The 12,831-nt window shown below is 43.0% G+C and overlaps 1 protein-coding gene across 1 annotated transcript in view; it reads left to right on the top strand.

Annotated features, from left to right (window-relative positions):
• The window catches only part of LOC309564184 (ovostatin-like), a 213,213-nt gene that overhangs the window by 39,971 nt on the left and 160,411 nt on the right, over positions 1-12,831 (top strand). Inside the window, exon 7 of the mRNA XM_082268816.1 lies at positions 8,804-8,888. Within this exon, the coding sequence (XP_082124942.1) occupies positions 8,804-8,888 (85 nt within the window). The remainder of the gene's footprint in view (positions 1-8,803; positions 8,889-12,831) is intronic.

A 12,831-nucleotide genomic window follows, 5' to 3' on the forward strand; every position in this document is an offset into this window, starting at 1 on the left:
ATGCTGTACCCAAATAAAATGAATGTCCTTTTTTTCCCACAAATAGAGCTTTCTTTTGGTGGTATTTAATCACTCTGCTGTTTTATTTTTTGTGCTATAATTAAAAAAATACCAAAAATTTTTTACTTTCTGTTATAAAACATATGCAAAAAAAAATTAACTGTATTCATCAACTTAGGCCCAAATTTTGTTCTTCTACATATTTTTGGTAAAGAAAATCCCAATAAGTGTATATTGATTGGTTTGCGTAAAAGTTCTCCCATCTATGGGATATTTTTATGGAATTTTTTTTTTTTTTTTACTAGTAATAGCGGCGATCAGCGATTTTTAGCGGGACTGTGACATTGTGGCGGACAAAGTGGACACTTTTTTTTTTTTAGGGACTAATGACACTAAGGCCTCTTGCACACTGCAGCTTAGAAAAGAGGGATTGTATGGAGAAGGATCGGTTGGTTCAATACAGTGGCACTGTCCCCAATCAACAATGAAAAGTACAGTAAATCCTTGCAAGTGAGGCATAGGATAAGGGAGTGTGGAATGCAGAGGGAATACTCAAGCTTATCTGGACAGTGGGGGATTTAATTGTGCCAATCTATTCACTACAGAAACAAAAAATATATATAAAAATATCAAAATTTTATTAGTTGTTATGTCATTCTAAAAACCAAGGATAATCACTAATGTTGTACATAATTCAGCACATATCTCCAAGGGGGAGGTGTGCATACAGGTTCACTGATGGATCAACGCGTTTCGCTATAGTAGCTTCATCAGGATCCAGGAAATATATTCAAAAGTAGTGTATACAATGTTATGTAATCCTTCATATAAAATCAAATCCGAAATTTTTAGAACATCAAATCATCCTACCGATCTAATAACCAAGGCCGTCTAATCATAGATCCCAAACCCATAGAATCTGGAAAATATAGATGAGCGATTTGCGATCTGTAGGTGTGGATATGCCCCAGCCTTGGTAATCAACAACACATATGCTAGGGGACCACCCTCCCATCTCCCGACCACACAGCTGATACAGGTCCCTGTTGGACAATTTCTGCTTTACTACACTACAATCTGCTTTTGACTGGTTTACCCCCACTGCACTCAAAGGCTTATGTAATGTCAAATTTTGATATAGTGGGCACACCAAGTGATAGGCTGCATTTGCAGCTCATCTATATTTTCCAGACTCTATGGGTTTGGGATCTATGATTAAATGGCCTTGGTTATTAGATCAGTAGGATGATGCGATGTTCTAAAAATTTCGGATTTGATTTTATATGAAGGATAATATAAAATTGTATACACTACTTTTGAATATATTTGTCCAGATAGGCTTGAGTATTCCCTCTGCATTCCATACTCCCTTATCCTACGCCTCACTTGCATGTCTGGATTTACTGTACTTCTCTACTGCAGCTTAACCACTTCAATACCGGGCACTTTCACACCCTTCCTGCCCAGACCAATTTCTAGCTTTTAGCGCTGTTGCAATTTGAATGACAATTGCGCAGTCATGCAACACTGTACCTAAACCAAATTGATGTCCTTTTTTCCCCACAAATAGAGCTTTCTTTGGTGGTATTTGATTACCGCAAGGTTTTTTCCTTTTTTGCTAAACAAATAAAAAAAGACTGAAAAGTTTGAAAAAAAATTTTTTTTTGTTTATGTAATACAATTTTGTAAATTGATACGTTTTTTTCCTGCACTGATGAGGCCGCACTGACAGGCACTGATGAGGAGGCACTGATGGGGTGGCACTGATGGGGTGGCTAATATGCTGCACTGATAGGCAGCACTGCTGGGCACTGATAGGTGGCATTGATGGACACTGATAGGTGCCACTGATCGGCACTGATGGGTGGCACTGATGGGCACTAATGGGCACTGATAGGCAGCACTGGTGGGCAATAATGGGCACTGAGCGCATTATCCTGTCGTCGTCATATGATGTCTGGTCAGGATAATGCAACCACTTTCCCGCCGTCAATCGCCTATAGGGCGGGCGGGAAGTTGTTACAAAAGCTCAGTACAGCTTTTTTTTTTTACATAGCTAAAATACAGCCCATTCATTGTAATGTGCCTATGCAAACAGGTGCGTAAACGAGCGCAGTGCATTCTTCAGTAAAAACAAAATATAAATATCTGCATTTTTGGGCACTAACTTACTCCTCATGCGTGCAAATGCACGCAAATGCGCAAAAATGTGTGCAAATGGGCATTTTCATAATGCACAAAACAAGAACATGAGAATACGTTATGCACGCAAAATTGCATGAACGCATATGCGCGAAAATACGTGCAAATACATAAAAGAATAAAAACAGATGGAAAAGTAGATGCTCAAACAGGAGTATCGTGTACAAGAGGCCTAATACAGTGATCAGTGCTAAAAAAAATGCACTGTCACTGTACTAATGACACCAGCAGGGAACGGGTTAACATCGGGGTGACCAAAAGGTTAAGTGTGCTCCTAGGAAGTGCTTGCTAATTGTGTGGGGGAGGGCTCAACTGGGGGAAGACAGAGATACGTGTTCCTGTGTAGCAGAAACACAAGATCTCCATCTTCCTCTCTGACAGAATGGGGTTTTGCATCTCCTGTGAATGATCGGCGGGTCCCAAATGACATCTCATCAGCCGGACCTGCTGATTGGCTCCCCAGTGAAAGCTGGTTGCCGGCGGCGCGCACGGGTGCCCCAGACCCTGTGCACAAAATCACATACAGGGCCATTTGTGTGGGGTGGGGTTCATAAGTGGTTAAAAATTCCTTCTACCTTTCTGCATCGGTACTGACCTCAAAAGGTGAAGATTTTGGTGAATTTGTTTGAAATGGTAATTATGCCCAAGCAGTACCCCGAAAAATCTACCTTTTGTCTGAAGTTCAATTTAAAGGCTGCTGATTTTTAACCGGTTCCGGACCACCCACCGCCGATTTACTGCGGCAGGGCGGCCCTCCTGTGTGAAACAACGTAGGTCTACGTTAGTCGGGCGCCTGCAGCTAGGGGGCGAGCGCGCACTGCCGGCTGTGTGCTCCCGCCCCCACTCGGCAGTGGGGACTCCGATGCACGGGGCAGGCGGTTCCGATTGCCACCTGGCACCTGCGATCGTTCCCCGCTGAGAGAGAAGAATGGCCAGCTATTGTAAACACAGCTGATCGTTCTTCTCCCTGGAATGATCACAGAGTGCCTGTGATCCTTCTATATAGGAACACAGGTCTCTATGGTCATTCCATAAGCCCTTCCCCCATACAGTTAGAAACACGCCCCTAGGTACACATGTAACCCCTTAATCACCCACAGTGTTAACCCCTTCCCTGCCAGTGTCATTGTTACAGTAACAGTGCATATTTTTAGCACTGATTACTGTAGTAGTACTGTCAAAAATGTCAGGGGTCCGATCTGTCTGCCGCAATGTCGCAGTCCCGCTAAAAAACGCAGATCGCCGCCATTACTAGTAAAAAAAAAAAACAATAAAAATGACATAAATCTTTCCCGTAGTTTGTAGACGCGATAACTTTTGCGCAAGCCAATCAAAATACACTTATTTGGATTTTTTTTTACCATAAATATGTAGCAGAATACAAATTGGCCTTAAATGATAAAAAATTAGATTTTTAATTTTTTGGGGAATGTTATATAACAGAATGTGAAAAATATTGTATTTTTTTTTTTTTTTTAGAAATGTCGCTCTTTTTTTTTTATAGCGCAAAAAATAAAAATCGCACAGGTGATCAAATACCACCAAAAGAAAGCTCTATTTGTGGGAAAAAAAGGACATCAATTTTATTTAGGTACATCGTCGCACGACCACGCAATTGTCCGTTAAGGTAAAGCAGTGCCAAATCGCAAAATATGGCCTGGTCATTAAGGGGGAAAATCTTCTGGTCCAGTAGTGGTTAAAGCCTTTTTTTTTTTTTCTAAAATAACAAACACGTCCCACAACAGAGCTCCTGGCTCCTTCCTTCTGCCGGGTGCCCCCAGAACAAGCAGTTTGCTGTGGGGGCACTCAAGCAGGCACACTCAAGACCCACGGCTCTGTGTGTCCATTCACACAGGGAGCTGAGACTCAGCCCGCCCCCTTCTTCTCCTGATTGGCTCACTGGCTGTGATTGACAGTGGCTCCCGCAGCTGCCAAAAGCCAATCAGGAGTGCGAGTCCTCAGAGAGGCAAGGTTCTCGTGGACATCACTGGATTGAGAGGGGGCTCAGGTAAGTAGTGATGAGCTGAACACCCCCCCCCCCCCCCCGGTTAGGTTCACACCAGAACACTGCGAACAGGGGAATCATTCGTTAGAACATGCGAACTCCATTAAAGTCTCTGGGATTCGAACATGAAAAATCAAAAGTCCTCATTTTAAAGGCTTAAATGCAAGGTATTGCCAAAAAAAAGTGTATGGGGGTCCGGGTACTGCCCTGGGGTACATGTACCAATGCAATTTTTTTTTTTTAAAAACAATCATTTTTTCATGAGCAGTGATTTTAATGATGCTTAAAGTGAAACAATAAAAATGAAAAATTCCTTTAAATATCATGCCTGGGGGGCCCACTTAATGTGCCAGTAAAGTAGCGCATTTGTAGGATGTATAGAGCCTGCTGCAGCAATACTGACATTTCTAAAGGAAAAAATGTCATATAAACCTGCTCACAGCTGTAATGTATTGTCGGCTCCTGGCAATACAGATAAAAAAACATGAAAAAAAGGGCGAAATTGAAAAAAAAAAAAACGGCATCTTGCCCCTCCAAAATCCATACCAGACCCTTATCCTTTTTAAAAAAAAAAAAAGTGTCCCCCCAATGTAAATCCAGCGCCAATCGCGTCACCTATCGCACCCGAAAAAAAAGGAGGTCCCGCCTCTTCACACGCCTCCGGCATAATGAGCTGTTTGAGTTTGACAGCTCTTTTATAGGAATCTGAGGTTACGAGTGCTCCATAATGCACTGCTCAGGTGCAGTGAAAAAATGAATGACATCACATCAGTAGGGGCGGTGTCACCGGGTGGTGTCCCCGCCCCTTTCCTTTAAAATAGCTGTCACAGCTCCAGAAGCTTATTATGCCGTAGGCGAATAAAGAGGCCGAAGCGTTTTTGTTTTTTTTTACATCGGGGGGGGGGCACTATTTTTTATTTTTTTTAAAAAAGGACTTGTCAAAAACTGGCTTTAGTCTTTATTTTTTGTATACTTTTTTGGTGAATGGGTAGGGGTACGGTGTACCTGATATCCATTCACAAAGGCGGGGGCCAGGATCTGGGGACTTCCAAATTCCAATAAGCCCACCACCCGCAGACCCCCACAACCACAGCCCAGGGTTGTTGGGATGAGACCCTTGTCCCCATCAACATAGGGACAAGGTGCTTTGGGGGGCACCCCAAAGCACCCTCCCCATGTTGAGGGCAAGTGGCCTGGTATGGTTCAGGAGGCCAGGCTGCTTGCTCGGATAAGGGTCTGGTATGGATTTGGGGGGGGGGGGCACCACACCGTTTTTTTTTTTCTTTTCAATTTTGGCAGTTTTTGACAAGTCCTCTATTAAAAAAATAGTGCTCCCCCCCCCGATGTAAATCCATTGTTAATCACGTTGCATGCTGCACCTGAAAAATAGAAAAAAAAAAGAAGCTCTTCTTCAGACGCCTCCCGGGTATAGAGCTGTTTGAGTTTAACAGCTCTTTCATAGGAATCGGACGTTACGAGCCACCCCATAATGCACTCGTTACTGATGTCACGTCAGAAGGGGCGGTGCCACCGGGTGGTGTCCCCGCCCCTTTTCTATAAAAGCACTGTCACAGCTCCAGCAGCTCATTGCGCCGGAGGCATCTGAAGTTACATAGTTACATAGTTAGTGAGGTTGAAAAAAGACATCTGTCCATCCAGTTCAACCTATGTAGTGGCGGGAGCGTTATTTTTCGGATGCGGTGGTGGGATGAATTTCCCGTGAATAGCCCTATTTGTTTGTGTGTTCAGCGAACACACAAATGCCCTTACGTTTGACTCGAACCCGAAGCTCATCCCTACAGGTAAGTATTAGGTGTGCTGGGGGGCTACACACAGAATGCATGAAATTAAAAAAACACCTTGTGCCTTTACAACAACTTTTATTCAGAAGAAAATGGCTTTAGCTTCTACGTACCACTGCAAACTGGAGATGATAGTGACTTTTTTAATACTGTATTTGTTACAGTTGGCATATTAAAAAAAAAATACATATTTTTTTCTTTTCTTTTTTTTCTTCCTCATCTTTTCTGTTTTACGTTGTCAGCCTGTAAAAGTGTTTTTTTTTTTAATTAAAGTTTGCACCAAAGGAAAATCTTATGTCCACTTAAAAAAAAAAAATAAAAAAATCTAAATGTATTTAGGTAGGTAGATTAGTTATAGTCAAGTCAATCAATACTGCTAATTAGGGTCTAGCTATCTAGGCCTCAGTGATCTCTAGTCATAAAGGGGTTAAACATTTACAATAGGATACAGAAATGTAGTGCAAAAAAGTTCAAGATTTGCAAAATCTGGTGCAGCTGTGCATAGAAACCAATCAGCTTCCGCCCCCGTTCACATCAGGCCAATCTGACATGTCAAATCGCATGCCAAATCGCCGCCTATTGCCGGCAACAGCATCCTCTGAATTGGTCTGACACCGACTTTGCGGCGTTGCACCGATTCCCAAAAGTAGTTCCTGCACTACTTTTGGTGACTTTGGGGGGCGATTTCAATAAACATCTGTGCATGAACATGCACAGGTGGCTCCTAAATCACACCCCAAAGTCGCACTAAAATGCCAGTTTGAAATCATGGGAGTTCAGCTGAACTCGCAAGATTTCAAAGCCACCCTCAGTGTGAGCCGAGCCTCCGAGGTTTTATTGTCAAAGCTTAAGCCCCTTTCACACATTTCATCAGTTCAGTCACATTTTTTTGTCATTCGTTTTTTCCAGTCAACATATCCTGTGTCATCTGTTTTCATCCGTTTTCATCTATTTTTCATCCGTTGTCATCCGTTTTTAATCCTTTGTTATCAGGTTTTCATTCGTTGTCATCCGTTTTTCATCCTTTGTCATCAGGTTTTTATTTGCCTGTCATCCATTTTCATCCGTTGTCATCCGTTTTCATCCGTTTTTCATCCGTTGTCATCTGTTTTTCATCCATTTTTCCATCCATTTTTTTCCATCCCTTTTTCATCCGTTGTCATCCATTTTCAACTGTTTTCATTAGTTTTTCATCAGTTTTCATTTGTTTTCATCCATTTTCATTATTTTCATACATTTGTCATCCATTTTCATCCGTTTTCAATCATTTTTCATCCGTTTTTATCCGTTGTCATCCATTTTTCATCCGTTGCCATCTGTTGTCATCCGTTTTCATCCGTTTTTCATCTGTTGTCATCAGTTTTTCATCCGTTGTCATCCATTTTCATAAATTTTTCATTCATTGTCATCCATTTTCATCCGTTTTCATTCATCTTTCATCCGTTTTTCATCTGTTTTTTATCCGTTGTCATCCATTTTTAGACATTTTCATTCATTTTTCATCCGTTTTTCACCCATTGTCATCCGTTTTTCATCCGTTGTCATCCGTTTTCATCCATTTTCATCTGTTGTCATCCATTTTCATTAGTTTTTCATCCATTTTCATCCGTTGTCATCTGTTTTCATCCGTTTTCATACATTTTCATCTGTTTTCATCCATTTTCATCCGCTTTTCATCCATTTTCATCTGTTTTTGATTCGTTGGCATACGTTTTCATCTCTTTTTCATCCGTTGTCATAATTTTTAATCTGTTATCATCCATTTCCACCTGCTTTGTCTTCCATTTTCATCAATTTTCATCCGTTTGCCATCCGTTTTTCATCCGTTGTCATCTGTTGTCATCTGTTGTCATCCATTTCATCTGTTTTCATTAATTTTTATCCATTTTTCATCTGTTTTCATCCGTTTTTCATCCTTTGTCTTCCATTTTCATTCATTTTTCATCTATTTTTCATCCGCTTTCTTCCGTTTTTCATCCGTTGTCATCAATTTTCATCTGTTTTTCATCCGTTTTCATCAGTTTTTCATCTGATCCGTTTTTTGAACAGATGAAAAATAGGGCTTTCATCCGTTCAAAAAACGGATGTTGATGGAAAACGATCATTCATTTACATCCATTTTCCATAGGAATGCATTGATGTCCGTTTTTCATCCGTCAATGGAAGGATGAAAAATGGACAAACGGACAGCATGTTTGAAATGGGCCACACGGGCTCTCCGATCCGGTCCGCCTGTCAGTTTTTCAGGTGGACTGGATCGGATGCTCCATGCAGCCCTGTGGAGCAGCGGATGTCAGCGGAGACATCTCCGCTGACACCCGCTGCTATCAGAACCAATCCTGTCCGTGAAAACCCTATTTTCCATCCATCTGGAGAAGGATCGGATAAGATCGGATGAAAACGGATAGGCGGTCCGTTATCATCTGATCTCCCATAGAGGAGAGCGGGGATCTGACAGCTCCGTCTCTGCACACAGAGTGGAGACGGAGCTGTCATCTGCCTGCTCAGCGGGAACTGACGGATCGATCCCACGCTGCGCAAAACAAACTCCGTCGGACGCACTGCTCATGTGAAAGGAGCCTAATGGTACAAGCTGAAGTTAGAAGCTGATTGAATACCATGCACAGCTACACCACATTCTGAGTGCTCCAGTTTTAGGAAAGATTCCCAATGTAATAGGGAATATCCTCTTTACAAATGGCAGAAATGCCTCCCCACTCAAACTAGAGAAAGCAATATTTGCTGGCGATCTTTAGCTTTAAATATTTAAAGACTTCTGTTTCTTGTGTTCCAGTTTTGCCAAAGTTTAGTATAATGCTGAAAGCTCCCGATACTACAACCATCCTGGACACGTTTCTTTCTTTCGATATAAGTGTCAGGTAAGTTCACCAAGACAGTTCAACAGATGCATAAATGTAATGCATCAATTTAATGAAGCCCTGGGTACTTCTTAACTCTTCACACGTGTTGGTCATTATATTCCCACCCTGCTGATCACAGATCACATTACATGCACCATTTTCCCTATTTTTTCTTTTTTTTTTAACAACTTTTATTAAGTTTTTAAGATTAGTTTTATGCCTGTTCCTTTTTAGTTGGTCTTGCATTTAAAGTACATCAAGGTTGTCTATTATGGGTCCAGTAGGTGTTAAGCTGATGTTGCTAATCAATCTCAGTGATTCAAATTTAGAGAGTGGCTGTGGTGTATATAGATAACTAACTTCAGAGGTACACTATGTAGCACCCTACAGGTAGGTGCTAGGCAAATATATAGTGGGCCTTGTCTGCCTAACAGCAGGGCTATGATTTGTTTAGTTAGGGTGTCAGGGTTTCCAGGTGTGTCTGCTGAGAGGGAAGTCTCCCCACTGGCTCCTGTGAGAGGCTTCTCATAGGGCAGTGGAAGAAACCCAATCAGGGGACACATCCAGGCTTGTACCTACCCCAGAAGGCAGATTATGCTGCAAAGGATTTGGGGGTGGTGCATGACACGATGTCTTTGGCGGGAGCAGAGTCCCAGGAGAGAGAGAGTGCGGCTGTCTCTCCTCCTGTCTGAGGAAGGCGGATGTCTCCGGGTGTCACCTGAGTGTCCAGAGAGTGCTGAGTTGAGCTGAGGGGATCCAGTGTGCCGAGGGCCTACGGAGAGAGAGAGGGGTCCAGTCCCAGGAAAGCCTACACAGGTCGTGAGTACTGCGGATAGCCCCTGGGGGTCTGCCTGAAGTTAGAGGGCACCACTCCGGAAGAGGTTCTGGGATCCAGTGTCAGCTAGCTGTAAAGGGGGTGCCTAGGTAGAGGACCCTGAAGTTACAGAGGGGGTACATAGTCAGTGGACCCTGAAGAGTTTGAGGTTAAAGGGGGCACCTGCGGTTTGGGCCCTGAATTGTACTGAGTGTGCAAGTTACAGTGATAGCTATACAGAGTTCCAGCTGTGCCAGGCGGGGGACCAGTATTCAGTGACTTTCACAGTGCATCAGAGTAAGGAGTTCTATAGTTCTCAGTCTTGGATCTTCTGGACTAGAATTTGAGGATTCATCACTTCTTCTGTTTCACAGAGTATTCTCAGTGTCAGTGAGCATTGACTGGCGCCAGCTGGCGTCAAGGAAGCGCCAACAGGCACTTTAGAAGGAAAAGTCCCAATTGTATTTAGTTTAGCCTCAAGGAGTATCCCACTCATTCCCTTCTCCCATCCCCTAAAACTACAATAAAAGACCACAAACAAAGATGCCGGAGTTGTCGCTGCTTCAGTTATCACACCAAGGGCCGCAGCTCACATGGGCTGGAGGGATTACCGGTACTAATAGCAGACCCACATCAGGCCATAGGCCTGGAAACCTTGCTACAACTATATTACCAAAAGTATTGGGACGCTTGCCTTTACACGCACATGAACTTTAATGGCATCCGAGTCTTAGTCCGTAGGGTTCAATATTCCACCCTTTGCAGCAATAACAGCTTCAACTCTTCTTGGCAGGCTGTCCACAAGGTTTAGGAGTGTGTCTATGGGAATGTTTGACCATTTTTCCAGAAGCACATTTGTGAGGTCAGGCACTGATGTTGGACAAGAAGGACTGGCTCACAGTCTCCACTCTAATTCATCCCGAAGGTGTTCTATCGGGTTGAGGTCAGAACTCTGTGCAGGCCAGTCAAGTTTCTCCACCCCAAACTCACTCATCCATGTCTTTATGGACCTTGCTGTGTGCACTGGTCCAAATCATTTGGAGGAGGGATTATAGTGTGGGGTTGTTTATAGCTGCAAAGGTTGGACAAACTCAATATTGAACCCTGCAGACTAAAACTGAGATGCCATTAAAGTTCATGTGTGTGTGTAAAGGCAAGTGTCCCAATACTTTTAGTAATATAGTGTAGGTGTACCTGTAGCTTTGAAACTGACATTGGCTGTACCATTAACTATAGTTTAGGTTAAACTAGCTAAAGACTTATGCTTTTAAGAATTGCCCCAGTTGACCATCCTTTTGAAAGCAAGAGGTTTATGAATCTATGTCACCCCTGACCAGTGCAGTGATGTATATTATTCCTCTGTGTGAGGAATGATTGCTGTATACAAAATAAACAAGCAAAAAATTTGGGGGGAGCATACCCATGTATTTCTAAAGCTGGTGCAGCTGTGAACCAAGAGACATACATATTAAGAAAGAATAGCGCACACATGCAAAAGAAATTACTACCAAATTTGAAGACAATCCATAAATAAAAATGGGGATTTGGTCCCACCATATGGCCATATAGTGCTCAAGCCCACTACTACGTCAAAATACCCCATTATCAGTGGGTCCTACACTATCCATAAAAAAGAGATGAATCCAGCCTTTCTAACCCTTGGAGACAACACTCCTTGCTGGGAAAGATGTGCAAATGCACTGCGGGGGACTCCTCCTATATCTACCTGACAGTGGACACTGATAGAGCACAGGTGTATGTGGGGGTGAGGTGGGGTGCTCAACCCCGATAGTCTGGTCAGACCGAATACATAATAAACAAGCAAAAAATTTTGGGGGAGCATACCCATGTATTTCTAAAGCTGGTGCAGCTGTGAACCAAGAGACATACATATTAAGAAAGAATAGCGCACACATGCAAAAGAAATTACTACCAAATTTGAAGACAATCCATAAATAAAAATGGGGATTTGGTCCCACCATATGGCCATATAGTGCTCAAGCCCACTACTACGTCAAAGTACCCCATTATCAGTGGGTCCTACACTATCCATAAAAAAGAGATGAATCCAGCCTTTCTAACCCTTGGAGACAACACTCCTTGCTGGGAAAGATGTGCAAATGCACTGCGGGGGACTCCCCGTTTTTATTTATGGATTGTCTTCAAATTTGGTAGTAATTTCTTTTGCATGTGTGCGCTATTCTTTCTTAATATGTATACAAAATAGCCTGCTCACTCACCAGCCCACCCGGCTGACTCCTCTGGAGACTCCTGAGCGTGTTGACCTGTTCCCACTGTCCTCTCCTTGCTCCCGTGCCAACAGGAAGGATTTCCACCATGTGTTGCAGAGGCTCCCTTCAGCACCTGAGCCCCAGGCCCGAGGTCACCCCCCCATCCAGACTAGGTGGCATTCTCAAGGGCCACCAACAGCCTCCACAGCACTCTTTCTCCATCTTCAACCCAACTGCCCATGCTGGCTTAACCCATACATTTTTATGAGGTGCCTGCCCCCTGCCAGCCTATTTGCTGGGGATTGGCTGGGCCCTTCGTCAATACTCCAAGCAGCTCCTCCTAGACTACACTCTCTACTTCTGGAAGCTTCTCCAAGGTTCCAGAGAGCAGAGGAAGTTACCAGAGGTGCTGCTTGCTAAGTCACTCAGGCTTGGCTCTCAGCCAAGCCAAATTTTCCTACTCTACAACTAATCTAGTCCAGCACACTAGAGGGTGCTACACTTACGAAAGTTACTTCTAGCCTTCCATGTCATCTCTATGCAAAGTCTCCCCATCCCTGCTACAACGCTTGGTCTACTCTTTTGCCTCCCCTTGTCCTGATTTCTGTTAGGAAGGGGTGGGGTATGTTTGGAGGGAGATCCTAAAATAGTAACTGAAGTCCTGACTTTTGGATGAGAGATGGGCAGTTTCAATGGAAAGAAGCCCCAAAGTGGAACTTTTTTGTCAAACCAATGCATGAAAAGAAAAACCAAGGAAAAACATGAAAAGAGAGTAATTTTAGTATACATTTAATGCATGATATGAAGTTTTTAAGGGTAAATGTACTGTTTTTTTTTTTTTCTTTATTAAAGCGTAAGTACACCCTAATACCTTCAATTCTCCCCTGCAATCATTAATGTGAGCGGAGTTAAACCT

Source organism: Pelophylax lessonae (genome assembly GCF_965119305.1).
Source record: "Pelophylax lessonae genome assembly, chromosome: 9".
Lineage (NCBI taxonomy): Eukaryota > Metazoa > Chordata > Amphibia > Anura > Ranidae > Pelophylax > Pelophylax lessonae.